Source organism: Callithrix jacchus, chromosome 12 (genome assembly GCF_049354715.1).
Source record: "Callithrix jacchus isolate 240 chromosome 12, calJac240_pri, whole genome shotgun sequence".
Taxonomy (NCBI): domain Eukaryota; kingdom Metazoa; phylum Chordata; class Mammalia; order Primates; family Cebidae; genus Callithrix; species Callithrix jacchus.
In genome coordinates this window covers 125,270,638-125,294,448 of record NC_133513.1, presented here as the reverse complement: position 1 = coordinate 125,294,448, position 23,811 = coordinate 125,270,638, and the positions used below count along the sequence as shown (strand labels likewise).

At 50.5% G+C, this 23,811-nt stretch overlaps 1 protein-coding gene across 1 annotated transcript; it reads left to right on the top strand.

Annotated features, from left to right (window-relative positions):
- Nucleotides 1-7,845: 7,845 nt before the first annotated feature.
- On the top strand, nucleotides 7,846-23,290 carry BNIP3 (BCL2 interacting protein 3). Its single transcript, XM_008978935.5, has 6 exons — nucleotides 7,846-8,019; nucleotides 17,393-17,543; nucleotides 18,189-18,273; nucleotides 20,161-20,267; nucleotides 20,344-20,493; nucleotides 22,463-23,290. Exons 1-6 carry the CDS (start codon nucleotides 7,974-7,976, stop codon nucleotides 22,506-22,508), a joined length of 585 nt encoding a protein of 194 aa, XP_008977183.3. The 5' UTR covers nucleotides 7,846-7,973; the 3' UTR covers nucleotides 22,509-23,290.
- Nucleotides 23,291-23,811: the final 521 nt, after the last annotated feature.

Sequence of the window (23,811 nt, the reverse complement as noted above, 5' to 3'; positions counted from 1 at the left end):
AACAGCTGGCACCCTGCTAGTTTTTAAACGTTTTTTTTGGCAGAGACAGAGTTTTGCTGTATTGCCCGTGCTGGTCTCAAACTCCTGAGCTCAAGTGATCTGTGTGCCTCAGCCTTCCAAAGTGCTGGGACTACACGATGAGCTACCACCCACAGCCCTCTTTAGATTTTTAAATTGACATTAAGAGTAACTCAGAGATTTCTTTTTTTTTTTGAGACAGTCTTGCTGGTCACCCAGGCTGGAGTGCAATGGCGTGATCTCGGTTCACTGCAACCTCCCCCTCCTGGGTTCAAGCAATTCTCCTACCTCAGCCTCTGGAGTAGCTGGGACTACAGGCACATACCAACCCGCTGGGATAATTTTTTGTATTTTTAGTAGAGATGGGGTTTCCCCATGTTGACCAGGCTGGTCTCGAACTCCTGACCTCAGGTGATCCAACTGCCTCAGCCTCCCAAGGTGCTTGGATTACATGTGTGAGCCACTGTGCCCAGCCAGGATTTCATAATTAGCAACTGGAATGATTTTTGGCAGGTTTTCCTTTTACAGATGATGTCGAGAAAAAAATACTGTATTCAGAATGCAGCCTGAATAATTTCTACTTTTGAGAATTTGAGGTTTTGTTTGAAAAGTGATTTAATATATAGCAGATTGGAAAAAAAGATCCAAGAGTGTTTAAGTATGTAGTTTCTGTGAGTTGCTATGAAAGTCCATATAAACATGTGAAATCAAGTTTGTTAACTGTTTTATTCCAATCTTTCATATACTTGCTATTTCCCCTTTCCTATTGCTAGTTTTCTCTTTTAGTAGTTTGAAAGTCGAGGACCTAACTCTAGTCTTCTAGCAGTTATCTCTACATTTTAAGAAACATAGTTCAACTTTTACTTTTTCTATCAACGTATTTAACATAATTATATACATATTGGCATCTACAGCCTTCTCTTCCTGAATGTCCTGTAATATACAAGCTCCTTGTCTCTCACCCAATCTCTAACTGAAATCCCAATTTTAGTGCAAGATTTTTATTTCATTCTATCTCAGGAATATGAAGAATTACCTTAGGCTCATCCACATTAGCAGCAGTTATTTTGTACCCTAATGGGAGGGTGTAGGGGGCAGAGGACACATGCAAACAGGGGCTACTCTCCATTCGGGAAGCTTTAAACTACTCAGTCCAGGAAGTCATTTCTAATTAAGGGTTTGAAGTTGAGGAGTTGTGAGAAACCTTTCCTTTTCTTCCTATCAAAGGCAAAGAAACCACTTCATCTGCTAACATTTCTAACTCTCCATCCGGTTCACCTTTTCTACCTTCTTTTCTTTCAGTAGACCAGCTGGTGTCGTAGACAATTCTAAGGCCCTCTTCTTTCCCGTATCTGTCACTGGGGCCTGTATGGTGGCTCATACTTATAATCCCAGTACGTAGGGAAGCCAAAGCAAGAGGATCTCTTGAGCCCAGGAGTTAACGACCAGTCTGGGAAACAGAGCCATCCCTGTCTCTATTTTTTTAGAAATTAAAAATACCTGTTATATGGTCACATGTATCTCCCTCTGCTCAGTTCTTAGTGACTTTGTGCCTTTCAGGAACTAGACTCCCCTCTGCTAGTTTGTGCCTCCATGTACATGTTTCATTTTGCTTCAACTAGCTTTTCTTAGGACCAGTCTAAAGCACTTTAATACAGTAACGTGTGTCCTTAAAAACTTCGATCCCAAATGCTCAAATGCTTAAGACTGTTTTGAATAATAAAAAACACTCCAGTCTCCTACACAGCCAGCTCTGTGTGAACTACTCTTTCTCTACTGCAATTTGACAAATTCGCTCTGTCTAGGCAGCTCGGGCAAGGTGAAACCATTAGGCGGATACAACTTAAGTAGAATCATATGGTATGTATTCCTTTGTATATGGCTCTTTACCTAATGTTTGTGAAATTCATCCATGTTGTTACATGTATCAGTAATTCAATTCCTTTATTGGTGAATTCTATTCTATCGTATGAACATGCTATACTTCGTTTATCCATCCTGTTGTTCATGGACAATTGTGACTTTTGACCATTATGAATAAGGCAAATCAGAAACACTATTTTATGGATATACGTCTTCATTTATCTTGAGAAATACTTAAGACGGGAATTACTGCATTATGTATTTACCTTCACGAGAAACTTGCCATCAGTTCTTCAAAATGGCTGTACCGCTTTACATTACCACCAGCAATGTATGAAAGTTCTTGTTTCTCTACATCCTTGTTAACATTTGGTATTGTCAGATTTTTAAAAATAATTTTTGTCTATGAAATCTGAAAAGCAAACCAGTAAGGTAAGACGTGTGACGCTCCCTGCGATCCTGCGCCAAGCAGGCGTTTCTTTGAGTATCATCAGCGGGGCATGTTTTCTGCTACGCAAGCCTTCACTGGTTACCCTTGCAGAAAGTAACTTCTGCTTCTGGCTGCACCCACCTCTCCACTGTTTCCAAATGGACATTCTCCAAACTAGCTACTTTTGGGGCTCTGACATCTGCTTTATCCACCCACAGCTGTGCCAAGAGGAAATCCTAACCTCAAAAACCCTGGGAACTCCCTGTCTGCAAACCTAGTCCAATAATACTGAACGCATTTTGCAGCTTATGGGGACCAAGCAGAGAATCCTCCCAAATACTGGACCAGTGAGGGCCTCTCCCACTCCATTCCTGCCTGCAGAAGCCGAGTTCTCACGAACTGCCTGCTGCCTGCTATCTGTCTGTCCTGCCACATTGCTGTATTAAAATAAACCCGAATGTTTTCTTTAAAAATCTGCATCAGAGACAGTAAAGGTGATGACAATGGGGGAGTGAATCCACAATTTAAGGACAGAGAGGTTTACTTCACTCAAAAAAAGATTCCCTAAAATGAAGCATGTGGATTATTCAGTGCTTGCTGGAGAGCATTGAAGAGAGGCCCCAAAGGTGGGTATGGTGGCTCCCACCTGCAATTCCAGCACTGTGGGAGGCCGAGGTGGGCAGATCACTTGAGGTCAGAAGTTTGAGACCAGACTGGCCAACATGGCGAAACCCTGTCTCTACTAAAAATACAAAAATTAGCCAGGTGTGGTGGTGGACACCTGTAATCTCAGCTACTCAGGAGGCTGAGGCTGCAGTGAGCCAAGATCATACCACTGCACCCCAGCCTGGGTGACAAAGCAAGACTCCATCTCAAACAAAACAAAACAACAAAAAAATGCTCCAGGCAGGTGATGGCCTTGGGTGGGGGGAAACAAGCACATAATTCCCAGAGGACAGTGAGCTTCACCCAACAGTGTGAGAGCTGATGGGTAGGGCTTTGGTGCTCCACCTTCTCGGTCAATTCCAAAGCCCCCCTTTCTTGAATAAGGACTTCAGCCAAGGCTCTTCCTGAGGCCTTATCCCAGGTTCTTTCCTAAAATTAAAGATTCGAGGAGAATTCAACAATGCCCTGGAAGTCCAGACAAATCTGTGCTTAAATGTTTTGAAGAGTCTGGAAAAACATTTAAAAAATATTCTGGAATGCCTAATGTTAGCCTCTAAGATCATTAGAATGACTCCTTATAAATTCTATTTTCCTCAATAGCTTAAATCAGGGTTTGGTTAACAAAGTTAAAAAATACCAGCTTAACTGGGTGAATATACAAACCCATGAACTATTAAGCTATACAGATCAACTTCCTAAAACGATTCAGAAAGAAAAAAACTAATGTCTCAAAGACTATGAATTTGCAACTACAAGAACAACTACCCAAACAAGGCCTTTTAAGACAAGACAGAGCCTCCTTCTAATGATAAAAGGGCTGTTTGCTTCTGTTGTAAAAAGCCTGGCCATTAAAAAAAAAAACTGTAGAAAAGTTCACAGCAGGACCAATGAAAAAACAGGATCCCACATGATGAACAGGATTGCTGAGGACCAAAGGGAGGTTCTGTTTCTACCAATACCCTAGAAGAAATGGACATTTCCATAAATGAAGAGACACATGCCCTCAAAGACACTGGGGCTATTCTTTTTGTCCTTAACCCCACCCACCACTTCCAACTGTCCCCTTCCTTGAAGTAAGGGAGCTGTACAAATGGAAGGGTTATCTAATAAGCCTGTCACTGGATACAAGCCCGAGCCCTTAGAATCCCAGGGCCTTCACTCTTTCCCTTATTCCTTTCAGTACCCCACCTCGCAGACATCTCTTGTGGAACGTCATGATGCATGCCTTCCTTTCTCCTAAAAGGAAAAAGTGGATTTAGGTTTGGAATAGGAGCATATGGAACAACTACAGAATGAAAAATTACTGAAATTATAAAAATACAGATCAAACGACTTTTTCTAAACTGGGACTAATTAATGACAAGCATGGTTTAGGGCAAGCTTTGCCAGAACACTCATGGTCACAATCTTCGCTGACATTAGTAAAATATATTCAGCCACTTTCATTAAAATGGAAGTAAACCTGATTAATCCTTTCCCAGTATCAGGCAATATCCTCTAAGGCCTGAAGCAACGGAAGGAATAAGATCCATGACAAAAGACTCTATTAAAAGGGTCTATTATTCCTTGCACCAGCATGCAACACTCCAATCCTTCCTGCAAGGAGGTGGAACGGGAAGAGGTGGCAGTTTGTGTAAGATCTGAGGGCTGTCATCAACACTGTGATGGCGAGGCATCTGGGAGTACCGAAGCCCATCCTCTTGGCAGCTGGAAGTGAGACACTTACTGTGACTGATTTACGCAGTGCTTTAATATTCCAGTGCACTGTCGGTATCTGCTTCTACTTGGGATGTCCGCCAGCATATCTGGCCTATCAGGAAATATTGCTGATAAAACCGCTGCCTCCCTCGCAGCTCAACAAAAAGCTACAGACTCAATGGCTAAAGCTAGACTGGACAACTGCACTGATTTCGATTATTAGCTGAGCGAGCAAGCGTAGGTACGGTGGCAAATACCTCTTGTTGTGCACACATAAACTCTTACCATTAAGTAGAAACTCACCTGGGAAAAATTAGAAGCTACTTGGCTACAAGTCTCTGAAGAAGAATCTCTGTTTAATTACCTGCATAATACTCTTAGTGGACTCCCTAGCAGAACAGGCTCCTTTTTTCATTCTGGCATACACATTCTCTTTTTTATTGTAATCCTTATGTGCATTGTACTTGGCACAATTTTTTTTTTTTAATTTTTTGAGATGCAGTCTTGCTGTGGACAGGCTGGAGAGCAGTGGTGTGACCTTGGCTCACTGCCACCTCTACCTCCTGGATTCAAGCGATTCTTGTGCCTCAGCCTACTGGGTAGCTGAAATTACAGGCACCCACCACCATCCTCAGCTAATTTTTAAAATATTTTTAATAGAGATGGGGCTTCAACATGTTTGCCAGGATAGTCTCGATCTCCTGACCTCATGATCTGCCTGCCTCGGCCTCCCAAAGTGGGCACTTGGTAACATTTTTGTTTTAATAAAGATGGAATCTTTCTGTGTCGGCCAGGTTGGTCTTGAACTCTCAGGCTGAAGTGATCCTACTGCCTTGGCTTCCCCCAAATGCTGGAATTAAAGCAAGAGGCACTGCCTGGCCAGCATTATAGTTCTACTATTGGAAATATTAATGCTGTGTATCTCTGGCTGTTTTCCTTTTTCTTTTTTTTTTGAGACAGGGTCTCACTCTGTTGCTCAGGCTGGAGTGCAGTGGCCTGATCATGGCACATTGTAGCCTCCACCTCCTGGGCTCAAGTGATCCTCCCACAGCAGGTACCACGATGCCGTGATTTTTCTTTTTTTTTTTTTTGGGGGGTAGTGAAGGGGTCTCGCCATGCTGCCCAGACTAGTCTCCAACTCCTGGGCCAAAGCGATCCTCCTGCCTCGGCCTCCCAAAGTGCTGAGATGAAAGGCCTGTTTCCCACACTGGGCTCGAGAAAACCAAAATCATGGCACTCCAAATACTAGGGCCGATTCAACAGCAAGAGCTGCGGTGAAATCCACGCAGTGACGGAGGTCTGGTTTCTCCGCGCGGTGATCCCGGTTCCGGTTCTGAGCACCTGGCGTCCCCGTTCGCTGTCGGGGGCCTCCGCCTTCCCCGCGTGGCCAGACCCGGCTGTCTGGGAAGGAGTATTTCGGGGGCACAACGCGACACCTGGATCTGGGTCGTCAATGCTTCCACGGAGAAAGACTCTTGGGAAAAAGGGCGGGAAACGAGCCTTTCCTCTGAAGAGCGCGCGCCTCCCTCCAGGCCCGAGGCCGCCAGGCCGGCTCCCCTAGCCCGGTACCCACCCGGCCCGGCGCCACCCCGCCCCGAGCCCCGCCCGCCCCCGGAAACCCCTCGCCGCGGAGGCGGACGGCGCGCCTCTCCGGGCCCCTGGGGTCCGCGTCTCCCTCGGGCGGATCTTCCGCCCCACTTGAGCCTCCGCTGCTCCTTGTGAGCGGACGCCCCCAGACACAACGGCCCCGCTGTTCAAGCAGGGGCGCCCCGGCCGGGCGGGCAGAGACCCGGGGGCGCGGCCTCGGCTCCGGCCCACCACTCGCAGCGACCGTACCGGCCCCACCGGCCGCCCAGGAACCGCAGCAGCTACGCCCCCGCACGTCCTCACGCCCCCCGCACGGACGCCGCTCTCCCCGCGTCCTCACGACCCCCGCGCGTCCTCACGACCCCCGCACGTCCTCACGCCCCCCGCACGGACGCCGCTCTCCCTACACGTCCTCACGCCCCCCGCACGGACGCCGCTCTCCCTACACGTCCTCACGCCCCCCGCACGGACGCCGCTCTCCCTACACGTCCTCACGCCCCCCGCAGGGACGTCGCTCTCCCCGCACGGACGCCGCTCTCCCTACACGTCCTCACGCCCCTCGCACGTCCTCACGCCCCCCGCAGGGACGTCGCTCTCCCCGCACGTCCTCACGCACCCCGCACGTCCTCACGCCCCCCGCAGGGACGTCGCTCTCTCCGCACGTCCTCACGCCCCCCGCACGGACGCCGCTCTCCCCGCACGTCCTCACGACCCCGCAGGGACGTCGCTCTCCCCGCACGTCCTCACGCCCCCCGCACGGACGCCGCTCTCCCCGCACGTCCTCACGCCCCCCGCAGGGACGTCGCTCTCCCCGCACGTCCTCACGCCCCCCGCACGGACGCCGCTCTCCCCGCACGTCCTCACGCCCCGCGCAGGGACGTCGCTCTCCCCGCACGTCCTCACGCCCCCCGCACGGACGCCGCTCTCCCCGCACGTCCTCACGCCCCCCCACACGGACGCCGCTCTCCCCGCACGTCCTCACGCCCCCCGCACGGACGCCGCTCTCCCCGCACGTCCTCACGCCCCCCCACACGGACGCCGCTCTCCCCGCACGTCTTCACGCCCCCCGCACGGACGCCGCTCTCCCCGCACGTCCTCACGCCCCCCGCAGGGACGTCGCTCTCCCCGCACCTGTTTCCCCACACTAGGATGGAGAGACCCTCCCCGCCCCGAAGCGTGGCGGCGCCGGGGTGACAGGTAGAGCCTAGCGCGTCCGCCGGTCCCACCGCCCCTCTAAAAGAAAACCCGGCCCACCGCCTGCCGCGTCGGCGACCCCGCAGCCCACTCGTCACGCGGCCCGGGACGCTCCGCCCGGCCTGGCTCACCTCAGGCGGTCTCGCCCGCGCCCGCGTCTGCGCATCCTTCGCCCCGCCCCTCTCTCCGCCTGCGACCCGCGCACCGCAGTCCCCGCCCCTCGCCCGCCCCAGGACCCGCCCCGCGCACGCGCCACACGTGCCGCACGCACCGCACGCCCCTGCGCACGCGCAGGTCCCGCGCCGCGGCCAATGGGCGTCGCGGCCGCAGATCCGCCCGGCCCCGCCCTACCCGGTGAGTTCCTCTGGCCGGGCGGCGGGGCTCCGCTCAGTCACCGAGCGCTGGGCCGCGGCGTCCCCGTGCCCACTTTCTCACCGTCCGCCGTCTACGCGCAGCCCGCAGCCCGCAGCCCGCAGCCCGGCGCGGACTCTGATCGCCGCAGCCGCCCTCCGGCGTCATGTCGCAGAGCGGAGCGCCGGGGATGCAGGAGGAGAGCCTGCAGGGTGAGGCCGGGGAGGCCGGGGGGACGCCGAGGGGGCGCCGAGAGGAGGCTGGGGGGTAGGCCGGGGCGCGCCGACAGAGGCCGAGAGGAGGCCTGGGGGGGGCATCGCGGGCCGACCGAGGCCGTGTCGCTCTGCTCTCCGGTGCCCACCCCTCCGGCGGGCGTGCGGGGCCCGGGGCGTGGGGATTCCGCGCGCTGCTCCGGGTTCGCGGCCCCCTGGCTGGGGCGAGGGGTGGCTTGGACCCGGGTCGTACCGCGCGGGGAAGCCCCAATTCTCCAGCCTCGCGATGGCTGGAATTCCACCTGGAGGTGGCTCTGCGTCTCCCAGTTGGCCCGGGCAGCCTCTTGAAGTCCACGCTGCCCTCCGCGGTCTGTAGTTCAGACCAGCATCGGTTTTGTTTATTTATTTGCCTTCGAGACGGAGCGTCGCTCTGTGGCCCAGGCTGGAGCGCAGGGACGCCACCTCGGCTCACTGCAGCCTTCGCCTCCCGGGTTCAAGCGACTCCCCTGTCTCAGCCTCCCGAGTATCTGGGGCCACAGGCGCGTACCACCTCGCCCGGCTAATTTTTGGTGGGTTTAGCAGACGAGGTTTCACCGTGTTAGTCGGGATGGTCTCGATCTTCTGACCTGGTGGTCCACCCGCCTCGGCCTCCCAAAGCGCTAGGATTACAGGCGTGAACCGCCACGCCCGCCCTAGCATTGGTTTTAATGAGTAAACACCGAGGCGTGGCTTGTAAGTGCTTTAGTTTTGTGGCTGCTGTTGAAGTCCGTGGTGACTATTGGGATTTCCTGAAGTTAAATGGGTGGGGGTGACAGCGTTGTTAGATTCTGGCATTAAATGGACTTGGTCCGATTCTCCTAGAGGATCGTTCCGAAACAAAGCTTTAAATGACCTACGGGTTAAAAATCACAAAAGGACGCCGCCTTTAGAGCAGCCAGTCGTTGCAGCCTGCTTAATGCCCGCGTAGAGGCCTGCTGTGCGCCCTTTGCTAGGTTCGCAGTACCAGCGGTTCAGGACTTGCCCCACGCACAGCCAGGTGGCATGGAGACCCTCCCCACCCGGTAAATACACGTGCAGAGCCCAGATGAGCCTTTGCTCAGGGAAGCGGGTCCAGAAGCTGCCTTCCCAGGGTCCCTAGGGCCCAGGCCTCGGGGGAGGGATGGTGGCAGCTGACCTTTGTGTTCTCTGAAGCCAGAGTTTACAAAGCAAAATTAGCAAGTAAATAAGCTTGGGAAAGGACTGCTGAAACCTCTGCCAATGAACTTTCAGTTTTCACGAACAGTTCTGAAAGTCATGTATTTACATTAAGTTTAGTGAGTTGCTAATTTTATTACAAAAGCAAGATTTTACTAGGCAGAACTTAGTTTCCATAATATATCGAATAATTTATGTATGTTTGAACACTACCATATTTTTTTTCACCTTTTTTTTCCTAAGAGATGAGATCTCACTATGTTGCCCAGGCTGGTCTGAACTGGGTTCAAGTGATCCTCCCGCCTCGGCCTGGCCTAGAACCATATTTTTAAAAATCCTGTAATTTGGATTTTTTCCTCTTGAAACGTAAACATTGGATAATTACTATTCTGAAATAGATTAAGGGGTATTTTTCTGTCTTTTGTCATAAAGTAAAATCCAAGAGATGTTTCCTTTGCTGTAAAATCACCCATTTTCCGTTTGTGAAGCTGAGTTACCAAGGACACGGTGTGTTTCTTTGACCGGCTAGGATCCGGGCCCTGGGAGGTGGAGGGGGCTCCGCAGGGGCTTGTTCCTCTCCAGTCCGTAACTTAAATAGGCTGCTGAGTCATCGGCAGTGCAAGACGATCAGCGCTGGAGTTAGGTTTTTGTTTTTCTGTTTTGTTTATTCTGTAATAAGATACTTAACGCGTGGGGTGGAACCCAGGTTGGCAATTCCTTGGGCCGTCCTGGGTGTCTGCGCGGCAGAATGGGGCCACCGTGGGCTCTGCGTGGGCGGGGTCGGCCGGTCCCGCGGGCTCCAGCCGCCTTCAAATCCTGCGCGGAGCCGTGGCTCAGGCAGCACTCACCCCGTCTGGTCTGATTTCTCTGTCCCTTGTTTACCTCGGAACAGGGAAGTGTGGGAGCCCTGTAGCCAGACCCACAGATGGAAGCAGCAAACACTCTCTGCTTGTACCCTCTGGGGTCAGCTGCTCTTCCTGAGGAGTTAACGGCAGATGGGCTGATTCTGTCCCTTCTGTCTCTTGATGATTCTAGCTAAAGTTGCTGACTAGCAGGATGCTCATATGTGTCCTTTTTATTCCTTACTCTGTCGCCCAGGCTGGATTGCAGTGGCACAATCACTGGAGCTCACTGCAGCCTTCAACTCGGCCGTTTTCCCGTAGACATGCCACTGCTAAAATGCAGGAGCGGTAGGATTCTGTGGTGACGCCGCCAGGGTTGTGGGGGTGGGGGCATTCCTTCCTTCAAGGACGCACTGTCTTCAGGAGGGCATCGGTTCAGTAAAGCGTTGGCCCATTTACTCTGGAGCGGCTGTGTTTAACGATCCAAGCCCTCACCCCTTCACCCACTGCTGTGTCTGCACCGGCAGATGGTTCTCTTATCAGAGGCAACTCACCATGGGCAGAGCTGTATGAGGAGAAAAATGTTTGTACTTACTTTGGAGGGGAATTGTAGCATTGTGCGGTTTTAGACCTGAAGGGGTTGCAGACGTCTAGATTCTCATCCAAGACGATGGTCACAGTGAGGTTCTAGAGGTGGAGTGAAGAAGAATGCCAGCAACAATAATTAAGGAAAAGCCGAGGACTCTGCATTAAGCACTGGAGGGATGGATACCTGGAGCCCAGATTGCCTGAGGCTGATTAGATAGCCAGGGTCCTGGAGGAGAGCCTAGCAAGAGGAAGGTTGAGCCCTGTCAGAAGCCAGGGACCTGATTTACCTGCCAGGCTGACATGAGGCTTGAAGTCTTTTGCCAGGGAAGTCTCTTTTGTTCCTCTTCCCATTAACCTGAGAAGCTTTTAAAGGTAAAAATAAAAGCAGTTTCCTTTTTTTTAAATTTTGAGATGGAGTGTTCACTCTGTCCCCCAGGCTGAAGTGCAGTGACATGATCTTGGCTTACTGCAGCCTCCCAGGTTCAAGTGATTCTCCTGCCTCAGCCTCCCAAGTAGCTGGGATTACAGGCGCGTGCTACCACACCTGGCTAAGTTTTTGTATGTTTAGTATAGATGGGATTTCATTCACCATGTTAGCCAGGATGGTCTCGATGTCCTGACCTCATGATCCTCTGCTTCCCAAAGTGCTGGAATAGCCAAGGAGCCTGGTCCATAAAACAGCAATTGCTTAGAGCCCACTTCCCGTGGGGAAGAAGCCCTTTATATGGTCTTGGGAGTGCTAGTTCCCTCTGGGGTTGACAGCTTCCCTGCTTCAGGCTTTTTTTTTTCTGGGGATGCTGGCTCCCTCTCTTCTGACATTTATCCAAGAGCTTTTTCAGTGTATTTGCCTGGATTCCACCCTAGCATCCCAAATAGTCGCTTTCAGAGTGGGCTGCGGCTGGGCTTTTGGAGAACAATGAACAAACAGCACAGGTGATTTTCCCTTCATAGCCAGAGTTGAGACTGTCATCCAGATGAGGGCAGAGGACGGCCTTGAGAACTGGCCCTGCGTTTACTCCACGTGGGGCTCTTGGCTGCAGCCGGTGAATCCGTGTTGAGGAGTGCAGCTAGGGCATTTGCCCTGGGACATAGAGGGGCAGTGAATCTAAGGGATTCCCTGGAGTCTGTCACTATAGAGAGAACTGCTTGGGGCACCTAGAGAAGCTGGATGTCAGATGACTTAAACCACAGAGTAAGAATAAGAAATGGATTAAGAACTGTTGTTGGATTGTATTTTGTCTCTGAGGCAGACCTATCAGCTTCCTTTTTGTAATGTGATGTAAATATTTATAGTCTAGGCTTTTCAAAATCTCATCTGCCTTGTTAGGAGGGAGGCAAGATTTACTCCCTGCGTGTCTTGTTACCAATGTAAGTTGTAAGTGAGGAGGGGGAGGAACATAAAGAGAGGGATGGGAAATGAGATTAGGGATGGGGGCTTTTCGACTGGGTGTGGTGGCTCACACCTGTAATCACAGCACTTTGGGAGGCCAAGGTGGGAGGGTCACCTGAGGTCAGGAGTTCCAGACCAGCCTGGCCAACATGGTGAAACCCTGTCGGAACTAAAAATACAAAAATTAGCTGGGCGTGGTGGCGGGTGCCTGTAGTCCCAGCTACTCGGGAGGCTGAGGCTGGAGAATTGCCTGAACCCAGGAGGCGGAGGTCGCTGTGAGCGGAAATCTGTGCTGTTGTACTCCAGCCTGGGTGACAAGAAAAACTCAGTCAAAAAAAAAAAAAGGCTGAGGGCTTTTCTTGCATCAGCTTGCTTTCCGGGCCTGATTACTGCAGTCATTTTAAGTAGAGGACTTGTGATCACGAGCAGGTGTTTTTCTTTTTTCCCGAGCCAGTCTCCACGCTGCTGGAGTACAGTGGCACGATCGTGGCCCACTTCAGCCTCCACCTCCTGGGTTCAAGTGATTCTCCTGCCTTAGCCTCCTGAGTAGTTCGGATTACAGGCAGGTGCCACCATGCCTGGCTCATTTTTTGTATTTTTAGTAGAGACGGGTTTCACTGTGCTAGCCAGGATGGTCTTGATCTCATGAGCCGCCCGCCTCACCCTCCCAAAGTGCTGGGATTATAGGTGTGAGCCACCGTGCCCTGCCGTGAGCAAGTTTTTTAAGATCGTTAAGCAACCTTAATCCCCATCTTTGTTTGAAAAGGTGAATGATTAGATTGGAGAATTGTAACATTTGAGTAGATTCACAGCATACTCTGTTCTCCAGGAAGTGCCTTTCCTACCCTGCGTAGGTAAACAGTAACTCCTCTCCCTTAGTAAATCATTCCTGGGAATACAGCTTTTGGGCCCAAAGTCATTAGTCACAGACAATACGGAATGGTTTTTTTCCTTGTCTCCAGGATGCTTAGGACTCTTTCTGGGGCGATTTTTTAAAAGCACTGCTTTGTTTTGACTGTGTCCCTCCCATGTTGCCAGTGGGATGATAGTAAAGGTGGGCTTTTAGAGGTGCTTAGGCCACGGGGGCTCCTCCCTTGTGAATGGGATTAGTGCTCTAAGGGGCTGGATGGAGGGAGGTGGGTGCCTCTGCCCTCATTGAAGGGATGGAGCAGGAATGCCCTTACCTGATACCAGTTGCTGTTGCCTTGACCTTGACCTTCCCAGCCTTCAGAACAGATCAATTTCCGTTTGTCAATCACTTAGTCTGTGGGATTGTTACAGTAGCACAGACAGATGAAGACAGATTCACTGTTTCCAGGCCATCTTCCTCCGTGGTCTTCACTTTTCCCCTGTAAGATCAATATAGTATACTTTGGCCTTGACCCTCGTTTCTGATGCACAGCACCTAACCCCCTGGATTTCCTAGCAGCAAGTTGTTTTTTTTTTTTAAGACAAAGTTTCGGCTGGGCGCGGTGGCTCACGCCTGTAATCCCAGCACTTTGGGAGGCCGAGACGGGTGGATCACGAGGTCAAGAGATCGAGACCATCCTGGTCAACATGGTGAAACCCCCGTCTCTACTAAAATACAAAAAATTAGCTGGGCACGGTGGCGCGTGCCTGTAATCCCAGCTACTCAGGAGGCTGAGGCAGGAGAATTGCCTGAACCCAGGAGGCAGAGGTTGCCGTGAGCCGAGATTGCGCCATTGCACTCCAGTCTGGGTAACAAGAGCAAAACTCTGTCTCAAAAAAAAAAAAAAAAAAAGACAAAGTTTCACTCTTGTTGCTCAGGCTGGAGTTTAGTGGTGCGATCTCAGCTCACTGCAACCTCCACATCCCAGGTTCAAGGGATTCTCCTGCCTCAGCTTCCTGAGTAGCTGGGATTACAGGCGTGCGCCAGCTAGCCCAGCTAATTTCTGTATTTTTAGTAGAGAAGGGGTTTCACCATGTTGGTCAGGCTGGTCCTTCAGGCCTCAGGTGATCCACCTGCCTTGGCCTCCCAAAGTGTTGGGATTACAGGCGTGCGCCACTACACCTGGCCAGTAAGTGTCTTAAGCACATTTGTTTAGAAAGCAAAAAAATGAAAGGGTGGCGACTCCATAGGTAGAGCAGCCTGGCCAGGATTTCTGCTACTCATAAAGTCACCTTATTAGCAGCGAACTCCAAAGGTGCCCCTTGCTTAGCCGTTTTTGGTGTAAATTGTAAGGAGCCTCTTCAGAATAACTCAGTCAGGTGGCTCAAGGGCAGCCCTCGGATAGGTAGAGGTGGAAAGTCCCTCCTAGGAGGAGAGGGGACTGGAGATGGCGTTGTAGACATTCTGGAGCCATATGAGGTGCGGAGAGCGTGGTTAAGGTTGGGACATGTGGAGTGGCTGGGGGTCTGGTCGTGAAGAGCCTAGTTAGGGTTAGGGTTGGTACATGTGAATTTAGGGTTGGGGTTAGTTTTGGATTAGAGTTAGGGTTGGGTTTAGGGCTTAGGGTCTGGACATTTGGGATAGCTGGGGTTCTGGTCTATATGTCATTTCCATTTGGCTGCTCCAGAATTACTGTTTCTGGTAAATTGATAAATGTAAGTAAAGTGTTTTTCTGGATTCTGTGAGTTGTAGCAAACTGTTGAACCTGAGGGGGTGCGTGGGATCCCCTGAGTAGAGGGACGGGTAGAATTGTGGGTAATCTGGATGCCCCATTTTCAGCTTGCATCTGTGGGAGCAGTTTTGTGGGACTGAGCCCTTAATCTCGTGGGTTCCGACACTAACTCTAGGTAGACAGAATGGACGTGAACTGTGGACACCCCAGTGGTGGGGGTGACGGTGTTGAGTGGCATCGTGGAAGAGACACACAAGTTCCATTTGTGTTCCGTGTCATAAGATGAATAACCGTTCACCTTAGCCAAGTAAACTGAAGCAGGCCCAGAATGAGTGCTGTAGACTGAGCCTAGAAAAACAGCTGGCCAAAGCAGAGGCTGCGGTGCTGTTCCAAGGACCAGTTGGCCGCATGTCACCATCAACTCCAGAGGGAAGGAAGGCTAGTGGCATTGTAGTATCTGGAAATACTAATGAGATGAGCAGTTTCAGGGATGGTGTGATGTGTACATCTCTGATGGCACCGTGTAGCCTCTGCCAGAGTGTGGGGCCAAGTGGCCTGGGCCCTTCTCCAGTGAGCTCCAGGCTCCAAGACAGACCCAGGCCTGCCTTTGTCTTAGCGATGTTCGCGTAGGCCAGGACCTGAGGCAACGTGAGAGGCCAAAGAGAAGGATCATGCCTGCAGTTGGAAATCTGGGGTCATTTTGTTAGCAGCTTACTGGGAGGCTGCTGATGGTGTAAGTTGCAAATCCACATTTCCCTCCTGGGCCTTCGCTTTGCTTCTTTTCTGGCTAATATGAAATATACTCTGTGATAAGTGGCGCATTGAGGCTGAGCCAGGCCTCTTTCAGGAGATGCCTAGTTAGTGCGTGGAAAGCTGTGCACCTGCCTTTGCTTCCACAGAACGTGATGGATTAACAGGCTACTCCCTTCGCACAGTGGCATGGTGTTCTGTAGTGCTGTGTTGCTTTAAGGACAGTCAGCAGCTCCTGGTGCTTATTCTACTTAATACAATTATAGTGACTGCAAAATGAGATCATTCCATTGTTTTCGCACGTAAGTTTCTCAGGCTTTCATGGTCTGCCTGCACGTTCCTCCTCCTGCACTCCACCCTCCATATGCTACCAGAGGAAGCTTCTGCCAGATTTGCTTTAAATAAATAAACCTATGGCACAAAGCAGAAAAACTCCTGGGCTCAGAAATAGACCTGTGCATATATGCACGCTTGATTTCCGACAAAGGAAGCAGCCCGGAGCAGGGGTGAGGCGGGAGCTGTCTGCGGTAAATGGGACATTCGTTTCACATCAGTGGAAAAATTAATCCATGTAGATTCTGGATCTAAATGTGAATGTCGTAACAGAGCTGTGTGAAAGTCATAGAATAGAATATCTCAGCTCAGGAAGGATTGCTAAATTTGACTGAATTAAAATCTCTAGAACTTCTATATATCAGAAGACATGAGAAAAGTATGCGCTACTGAGTGAAAGTTACTTGCAATGTATTTAAATGAAGAAAAACGTATGTCTAGGATATAGGATTATCCTAGAATTACTGCACTTGAGCCATATGGGAATAGGAGCAGCGTTCGTTCTGGCCTCAGTTTCTATTTATAATGATGACATGGAAAAAATACTGCTGGATGCCCACAAATAAGAGAAGCACAGATAATAGAAAAGAACAAGAGATTTGAAGAGCCAGTTAAAAAAAAAATGCTATCCAGATGGCTAGTAAATGTGTAAAAAACGTGTTCACCCTCATTAGAAATTAAATAACTGCAAAGCCACACAATACAAGTAATAGAGGCTGGGCATGGTGGCTTGTGCCTGTGATCCCAGCACATCGGGAGGCCGAGCTGGGAGGATTGCTTGGGTCCAGAAGTTCCAGACTAGCCTGGGCAACATAGCGAGACCACGTCTCTTAAAAAAAAAAATAGCCAGGGATACTGGTACATGCGTGTAGTCCCAGTCATTCTGGAGGCATTGGCTAGAGGATGGCTTGAACCCAGGAGTTTGAGACTATAGTGAGCCTTGATTGTGCCACTGCACTCCAGCCTTGACCGCAAAGCGGGACCCTGTCTCTAAAAGAAACAAAAAATAGAGATAATATAAACCTTTGAAAGAAAACTTTAAATCCTTTAAGCTTACCTTTTTTTTTGACATGGAGTTTCGCTCTTGTTGCCCAGGCTGGAGTGCAGTGGCGCAATCTCGGCTCACTGCAACCTCCACCTCCTGGATTCAAGTGATTCTCCTGCCTCAGCCTCTTGAGTAGCTGGGATTACAGGCATGCATCACCACACCTCACTAATTTTGTATTTTTAATAGAGACGGGGTTTCTCCATGTTGGTCAGGCTGGTCTCCAACTGACCTCAGGTGATCCACCTGCCTCCGCCTCCCAAAGTGCTGGAATTACGGGTGTAAGCCACCACACCCTGGCAGGCTGTTTCTTATAAAATTCACTGTAAGGAAGTATTCTTCTAATTGGATTCTGGTGACTTGGCAGAGTTATTGGACATTGGTTTGGTATAAAGGGACCGTAAGAGATGGACAGATATGTGATCTCAACCCCAAGGGGGCTTCCTTCCTGTACCCAGGGAGAGCATGCATAGACCAGTCACTGCCATGCAGGTGGGCAGAGGGATGCCTTAAAGTTGGGGCTTAAGGGATGGTTCTGGGTGTGTCACATGCTACCTCTTGGAAATGGAAGGGCAGCTGGTTAGATAGGACGAACAGATTCCAGAATGGGTAGAAAATCCAGCTGTGCCCCTTTTTTTGTCCCCACCAGGCTCCTGGGTAGAATTGCACTTTAGCAATAATGGGAACGGGAGCAGTGTTCCAGCCTCGGTTTCTATTTATAATGGTGACATGGAAAAAATACTGCTGGATGCCCAGCATGAGTCCGGCCGGAGTAGCTCCAAGAGTTCTCACTGTGACAGGTAGGTCCACATCAACAAGTGTATGCGTTACAGTGCTAGTGTCTTCAGTAGGTGCCAGTCGCAGCTGGAAGTGCCTGTGTCACCTCTAGGCCCGGGCTGCCGCTCCCCTCAGGCCGTGTTCGGGGGTGGCTCCTGCTGCAGTCCAGCCTTATGTATAGGAGCCTTGCCCTCTGCGGGGAGGAAGCGACCTGGGACTTAGTCTGTGAAGGGGCCACGTTCGAGTCGGGAGTGAGCGTGACAGCCATCAACTTCACTCTGAGAAACGCACTCACGCCTCAGCGGGGCTGTGGTCACGGGTTAGCAGCGCTTCTGAGTGACTCCAAGGCAGAGAGGCTTACAATGATGAAAGGTTGTGTGCCCTCGAGAGCTGTGCAACAGACCCTGAGGGTGGCAGATGACAAAGCCCGCCACTTACCAGCTGTCCCCACCTCTTCTCTGGAAGACTGGCTAGCTGACTCCTGTCATGCTCAGCCGAAACGGCCGAGGAACGGTTTGGCTCTGGCTGGTGCTGGGTGCAAGGGAAGGTGTGCACGCCGCTGGCTAAGCACCTCATCTTGGCGGTGGTTCCCGCCTTTGGAGTTTGAGCTTCTGACGACAGAATGTTCACATGATGTTCTGTTTTTCCATTTTATTCCCTCTGCCAAGCCCACCTCGCTCACAGACGCCACAAGATACTAACAGAGCTTCAGAAACAGATACCCATAGCATTGGAGAGAAGAACAGCTCACAGGTAAGCTGGAAGGAGAATGTGCAGTTTAACTGTGATCCGTTTGTACAGTAAATGAACAGTTTTAAATGAAATTGAGTATGTCAGAGAAAAGTCGGGCTTTAAGGGTGTCTCCTGCCTTTTCAAAAAAAGTCTGTGGTGGGAACATACACAGCACACGTGCTCGACACAGCTGAGCTGAGGAGGTGCCGAGTGGGACAGGCTGCATGGGCTCCGCCCCTGCCCGCCATCAGGGATACGCTGGAGAGGAGGAAGGGCTCCCAGTGTCTGCAGCTGTAGCGGAGGGAGCGATCATTGGAAAAGGGTGGTGCTGGGCCAGCTCCTGGCTGGTCTTTCCTCGTGGTTACTAGTTGGACAGTGAGTGGGCTTAGCATTTGCATGCTGTGTGCGAGTCAGGTCTGAGTCCTGAGCTCACTGCTTGCTGCCTGGGCAGTGCGGCATTAGTGGCTAATCAGCCTGGTAATTTCATGTAAGGTCACTTTTCTTCTATTTAAAGACATTTTTTGTAGACATGGTGTCTCCCTGTGTTGCACAGGCTGGTCTTGAACTCCAGGGCTCAAGTGATCCTCCCACAGTACTGGGATTATAGGTGTGAGAGACCATGTCTAGCCTAAGATCACTTTTCTAATGTTAACTAAGTAATGGGCTTTCCATAACGGCCTGCATTCATCATTGTTGTGAGGGCACAAACCCATCTGAGAGTGAAAGTCGGCAGGAAAAGTGTACCTTTGTTCACTGTCATTCTCCCTTGCTACCCCTGCCAGATGGGGCTTGAGGCGGGATCAGTAGCGTCTTGCTGAGTTTTATCTGGCAGTGCCTCGCCTTGTTGCAGATGAGATGCACTATACGTGTTTCCTTGGGTGTTTGTTGATGGTGAGGACATAAACGATGGGTGTTTTCTGTATTTTGAAAGTTTTGTGAGGAATCCCAGCCTTACAGTTGGGATTATTAGCTGGCCCTCCGGTGCCAGTTTCCCCTCAAGGTGTCCTTCGCCAAGGAAACAAGGAGTCCCTGTTACCCCAGGCTTTATCAGGGATGGCCCACTGGCCCCACTCTCAGGAGCCCTGACTGTGGGTATGTGGGCGCACCAAGGGCATGTGGCCTGCTCCTGGGCACTTGGCTGTACCCAGCTGGGGTGTACCCAGGTGTCTGGATTTGGAGAGCCGTTCTTATTTTCATTTTTATTTTTTGAGAGGGGTCCTTGCCGTTTTCACTATTTTAAAAAAATTTCCCCCTTAGATGTTTGGGTACAGAATTTTGAAAATGCAAAAAAGTAGAGGAAAACACTTTAATCTGAGATTTGAAGTCCTTCTTAATGTTGCGTGCTGTGATGGAATCTGAGGATTTGGCCGCAGCCGTGTTTATACGTACATTGCTGCCTTTTCCCAACTGCTCATCCAGAAGCATCTTGTAAACCTGCTCTGCTCCCTTCGACATGTCCCTGTTGGGAGCCATTTTCTTGTTACTACCAGTGCTGCACTCACCACCTTTCCCCTCGTGTCATGACTTCCCTAGGACAGTGGTTGCCGCCGTCAGTACCCAGAGTCTCAGTGAACTACATGTATTTATGGCCTGGGTGGGCTCCCATAGCTGTGGGCTGTCCCTGGAGGAGGAGAGCCTGCCTCGAGCCGGCAGTGTGGTGGCGCCCGGTGTATTTATGGCCTGGGTGGGCTGTCCCTGCAGGAGGAGAGCCTGCCTCGAGGTGGCAGTGTGGTGGTGGCAGTGTGGTGGCCCCAGCCCCAGGACTCTCCACTGACCACAGTCCAAAGCAGCGACATGCGCTGCTGGGCTCCTGAATTGAGCCCGCAGATCTGAAGCTTGGGCAGGAGTTGGGTGTTTTCCGGTGTACTGTGGTAGATTAATCTGCACTTAATATTTACTTTATCATAGTCCGAGGAAGATTATATTGAGAGAAGAAAAGAAGTTGAAAGCATCTTGAAGAAAAACTCAGATTGGATATGGGATTGGTCAAGTCGGCCGGAAAACATTCCCCCCAAGTGAGTGTGTTTTTTGTGTCATGGGGTCTCCCCTTGACAGAGGACACATGAGCTGACATGTTTCTTCCCGCCTCAGGGAGTTTCTTTTTAAACACCCGAAGCGCACGGCCAGCCTCAGCATGAGGAACACGAGTGTCATGAAGAAAGGGGGTATATTCTCTGCAGAATTTCTGAAGGTTTTTCTTCCGTCTCTGCTGCTCTCTCATTTGCTGGCCATCGGATTGGGGTAGGTAACGTGACTGTGTGACTTGTCATGGCATGTCGTGGGGTGATTTATATAGACGATTTACTGAAGGACAGAGCATCAGTTAAAGCTTGGCCATTTTCACCAGCACTCAGGCAGTCCCTGTTCAGGTGAGGAAACCACCAGCCTGCAACCCCAGAACCCAGCACAGACGCCGAGTGCTGTCTGGCTCGGGAACTCTGCCTGTTGTTCACTTGCTGGAACTGGAGTCAGAGCGGGGGTTCTTGTGCCTGACTTCATATATCTTGTGTGTGCTTGAAGGCAGCCTCATTTCTGCGTAGCACTGCGTGGTGCCGATGCACCCAGCTGTCTGCTGTAGATGAAGGATCTCAGTGACTTGCTGTACTTCCTCCAGGACAGGACTTGTTCTGTTTCACTCTCAGCACTAAAGGAACCAGTGGGGTCTCCCGATTTTTCTGGCTTAATTCGCTGTCGTTGCCCAGGCTGGAGTGCAGTGGCATGATCTCGGCTCACTGCAATCTCTGCTTCCCGGGTTCAAGCGACCCTCCTGCCTCAGCCTCTTGAGGAGCTGGGACTACTGGCGCCTGCTACCACCACGCCTGGCTAATTTTTGTATTTTTAGTAGAGACGAGGTTTTCCCACTTGCCCAGGCTGATCTCAAACTCAAGTGATCCACCCGCCTCGACCTCCCAAAGTGCTCAGATTACAGGCGTGAGCCACTGTGCCTGCGCCTGGCTTTTTCTGGCTTCTTATACTAACTGCAGAAAACAGAGAGAGGCCAGGCAGGTGCCGCTGTGGATTCTGAAGAGCCAGAGCAGGAAGTCAAAACGGTTCCTCCTCGGTCTGGGCCCAGCGTCTCAGTGTTGGGGAGGGTTCCCACTAGTCCCGACATGCAGTGTTCTGTGGCTGCTGTGTAGTGGACAGACTGGAATGCTGCTGACCATGTGGCTTGGGTTGGCCCGAGGGCTCAGGTCTGGGTGGAAGGGAAACAGGATAGAAGCCACTGTTTCTGGGCCAGGACCTGAGTGGGGCCTGTGTCCCCACCTTGCCGTCCATGTGCATGGCTCTCTCCTGGCTCTTGCGCACATTCCCACGTCCACGCCCATGGCCTCTATTCTGGCCGCTGCTTTTGGAGTCAAACCCACAGGCTGCATCAGCATCACCAGGCAGTTGGCTTTCTGGAGCCTTTTCTACAATCGTCAAGCAGACTCTGGGGGCAAGGCCTAGTCAACCTCATTCTAAATGCCAGGTTGAGGCATTCATGGATTTCTGCAGCCACTGCTTCCCAGCTAGTGACCTTCGTCCTGCCCAGGTTTCCAGAGCCTGATGCTGCCACTGGCGACCCAAACCCTCCTCAGCACTTTCTGGAACCGCACGATAAAATCTGCCCAGAAAGCTGCTGCTGCAGCATGGTCTGGGTCCACAGTTCTCAGCACTGCCCAGAGGCCGGCCAGCCAGGTTCCTGCTCTGCCTCCTTCCCAGGAGTCCCGCCCTCCTCCCTCCCGGTGGTCCAGATGCCCACTGGTCAGCTGGAGTGAGCTTCTCTATTGCTGAAAAGCCTTTTCTGACACTCCCACTCCCATTCATTAACAGGCGTCATTAACATCTTTAGTTTGGGGCATATCCCGCCCCCAACCCTAAAGAAGTAAGGGCAGGGCCTTCAGTATTCAGCAGCTGGCCTTGGTGAGGCTGGTGGTGAACAGGCAACACCATCTGGGTGCACCGAGTTGGATCGAAGCAGAAGCTTTCTGTCTGGAAACAGAATTTCGGTTTGGTCATCCTTCTATGTAATGCAGTTTGATGTTTTATAAATCAGTACAAAATAGATACTGATAAGATTACAGATAGATTCATGACAATTTTCTATGATGGGTATAAAATCGCCAGTCCCTCGAAGGAGCGCTAACCACAGCCAGCTGCCCTGTTTCAGCTGTGACAGTCTCCCGCGAATCACGAGCTACATTAACTGCTGGTTCCTTTTTCTGTTAAGGATCTACATCGGAAGGCGTCTGACAACCTCCACCAGCACCTTTTGAAGAACTGGAGCCTCGCTTTGCCCGTTAGTGGGATTCCTTCTGAGTTGGCAGCACAGCTCACGGAGGAGCTGTCAGAGCCTCGGGCGGGCCACTTGTGTTTATTTGTTCTGTACATGCTGCGTTCCTGATTTAGTAAAATGAAAGAATAGACACTAAAATGTTGATCTATAATTATACCTATGGGATCAATTAATACGCATGTCAGAGTGATTACTGTAAAAATTTGGTAGTGAATTTTCATTGGATATTAGATATAAATATCTGAATACAAATAATTTTAACATACTAGTTATGATGTTGTATTTAAAAAAATTATCTGTAACCTTAATCCCGTTAAAGTACTTTATATTTCAAAAGAATGAATAACATTGATAATAAAATCGCTACTTTAAGGGGTTTGTCCCACAATAAAGATTGTGGCCTTATATTATCACACTATTGTAGAAAGTATTTAATTCTACTAAAGATTATGTGTAGCTATGCTAATTGTTTGTAATAAACCAAGATAGAGCTACAGACTCAGCTGTACAGGTCATACGCTAAACTCTTATTACTTTCGCAGCATAAGGAATGAAGTCCCCAATTGTGAGAAGTCACCTGGGGTGATCAGTTTCTGCCGAAGCACCTGCTCAGTGTCTTTTCCTCTATCACTGCACTGGTGAATTTAATCCTCTCTGTGCTCAGCTTTTGTGTGCTTTTAAAATCAGCTGTATTCTAAGCAAATCTCTGTCTACTTTAAAAGACTGGAAATGACAGATAATAAACCTTTGCCAAGCCCTTCAGATTACTGTATTTACATATGGTTTAAAGTCAAACGTTGTGATAGCTTCTTCAGTAAACCAGGACTGGTCCCTACCTGACATTCTTTCCTACGGCAAGGTTATTAGAAAGGCTGCTGCCTTGACGTGCCTTCCCACGCTTAATTTGGGTGTTGAATCTAACTGATTTGTAAACGTCTTCGTTGATCTGACCTCAGAAGCAGTCATCTCTGTCTTACAGTTGGAGAAAGGAGACGGCAGGACATCAGAATTCTTAATTTCACCTCAGAATAGTCTGAGATCACCTGGTCAAGCGAATCCCGTTTTTGTTTTAGAGCAAACGTGTTCGCTGTTTGTCTTTCATCACAGACACCAGTGGAGTTTGAGCACTTGACAGCTCAGTGGATCCCTGCTTACCATCAGAGCTGGCACACATGTCCCCTCACAGATGGTAATGGCTGAACTCACTGGAACCAGCTGGACGGCCAGGCATGGTTGCCCACAGCTGTACTCCCAGCACTTTGGGAGGCCAAGGCAGAAGACTG

What these genes read in the sequence shown, in the direction of transcription:
- BNIP3 (XM_008978935.5), top strand. Translation starts at nt 7,974, where the DNA reads ATGTCGCAGAGCGGAGCGCCGGGGATGCAGGAGGAGAGCCTGCAGG. An exon ending in AAGAGTTCTCACTGTGACAG is followed by an intron (nt 17,544 to 18,188) that starts GTAGGTCCACAT and finishes CCCTCTGCCAAG; the next exon opens with CCCACCTCGCTCACAGACGC. An exon ending in GAGAGAAGAACAGCTCACAG is followed by an intron (nt 18,274 to 20,160) that starts GTAAGCTGGAAG and finishes ACTTTATCATAG; the next exon opens with TCCGAGGAAGATTATATTGA.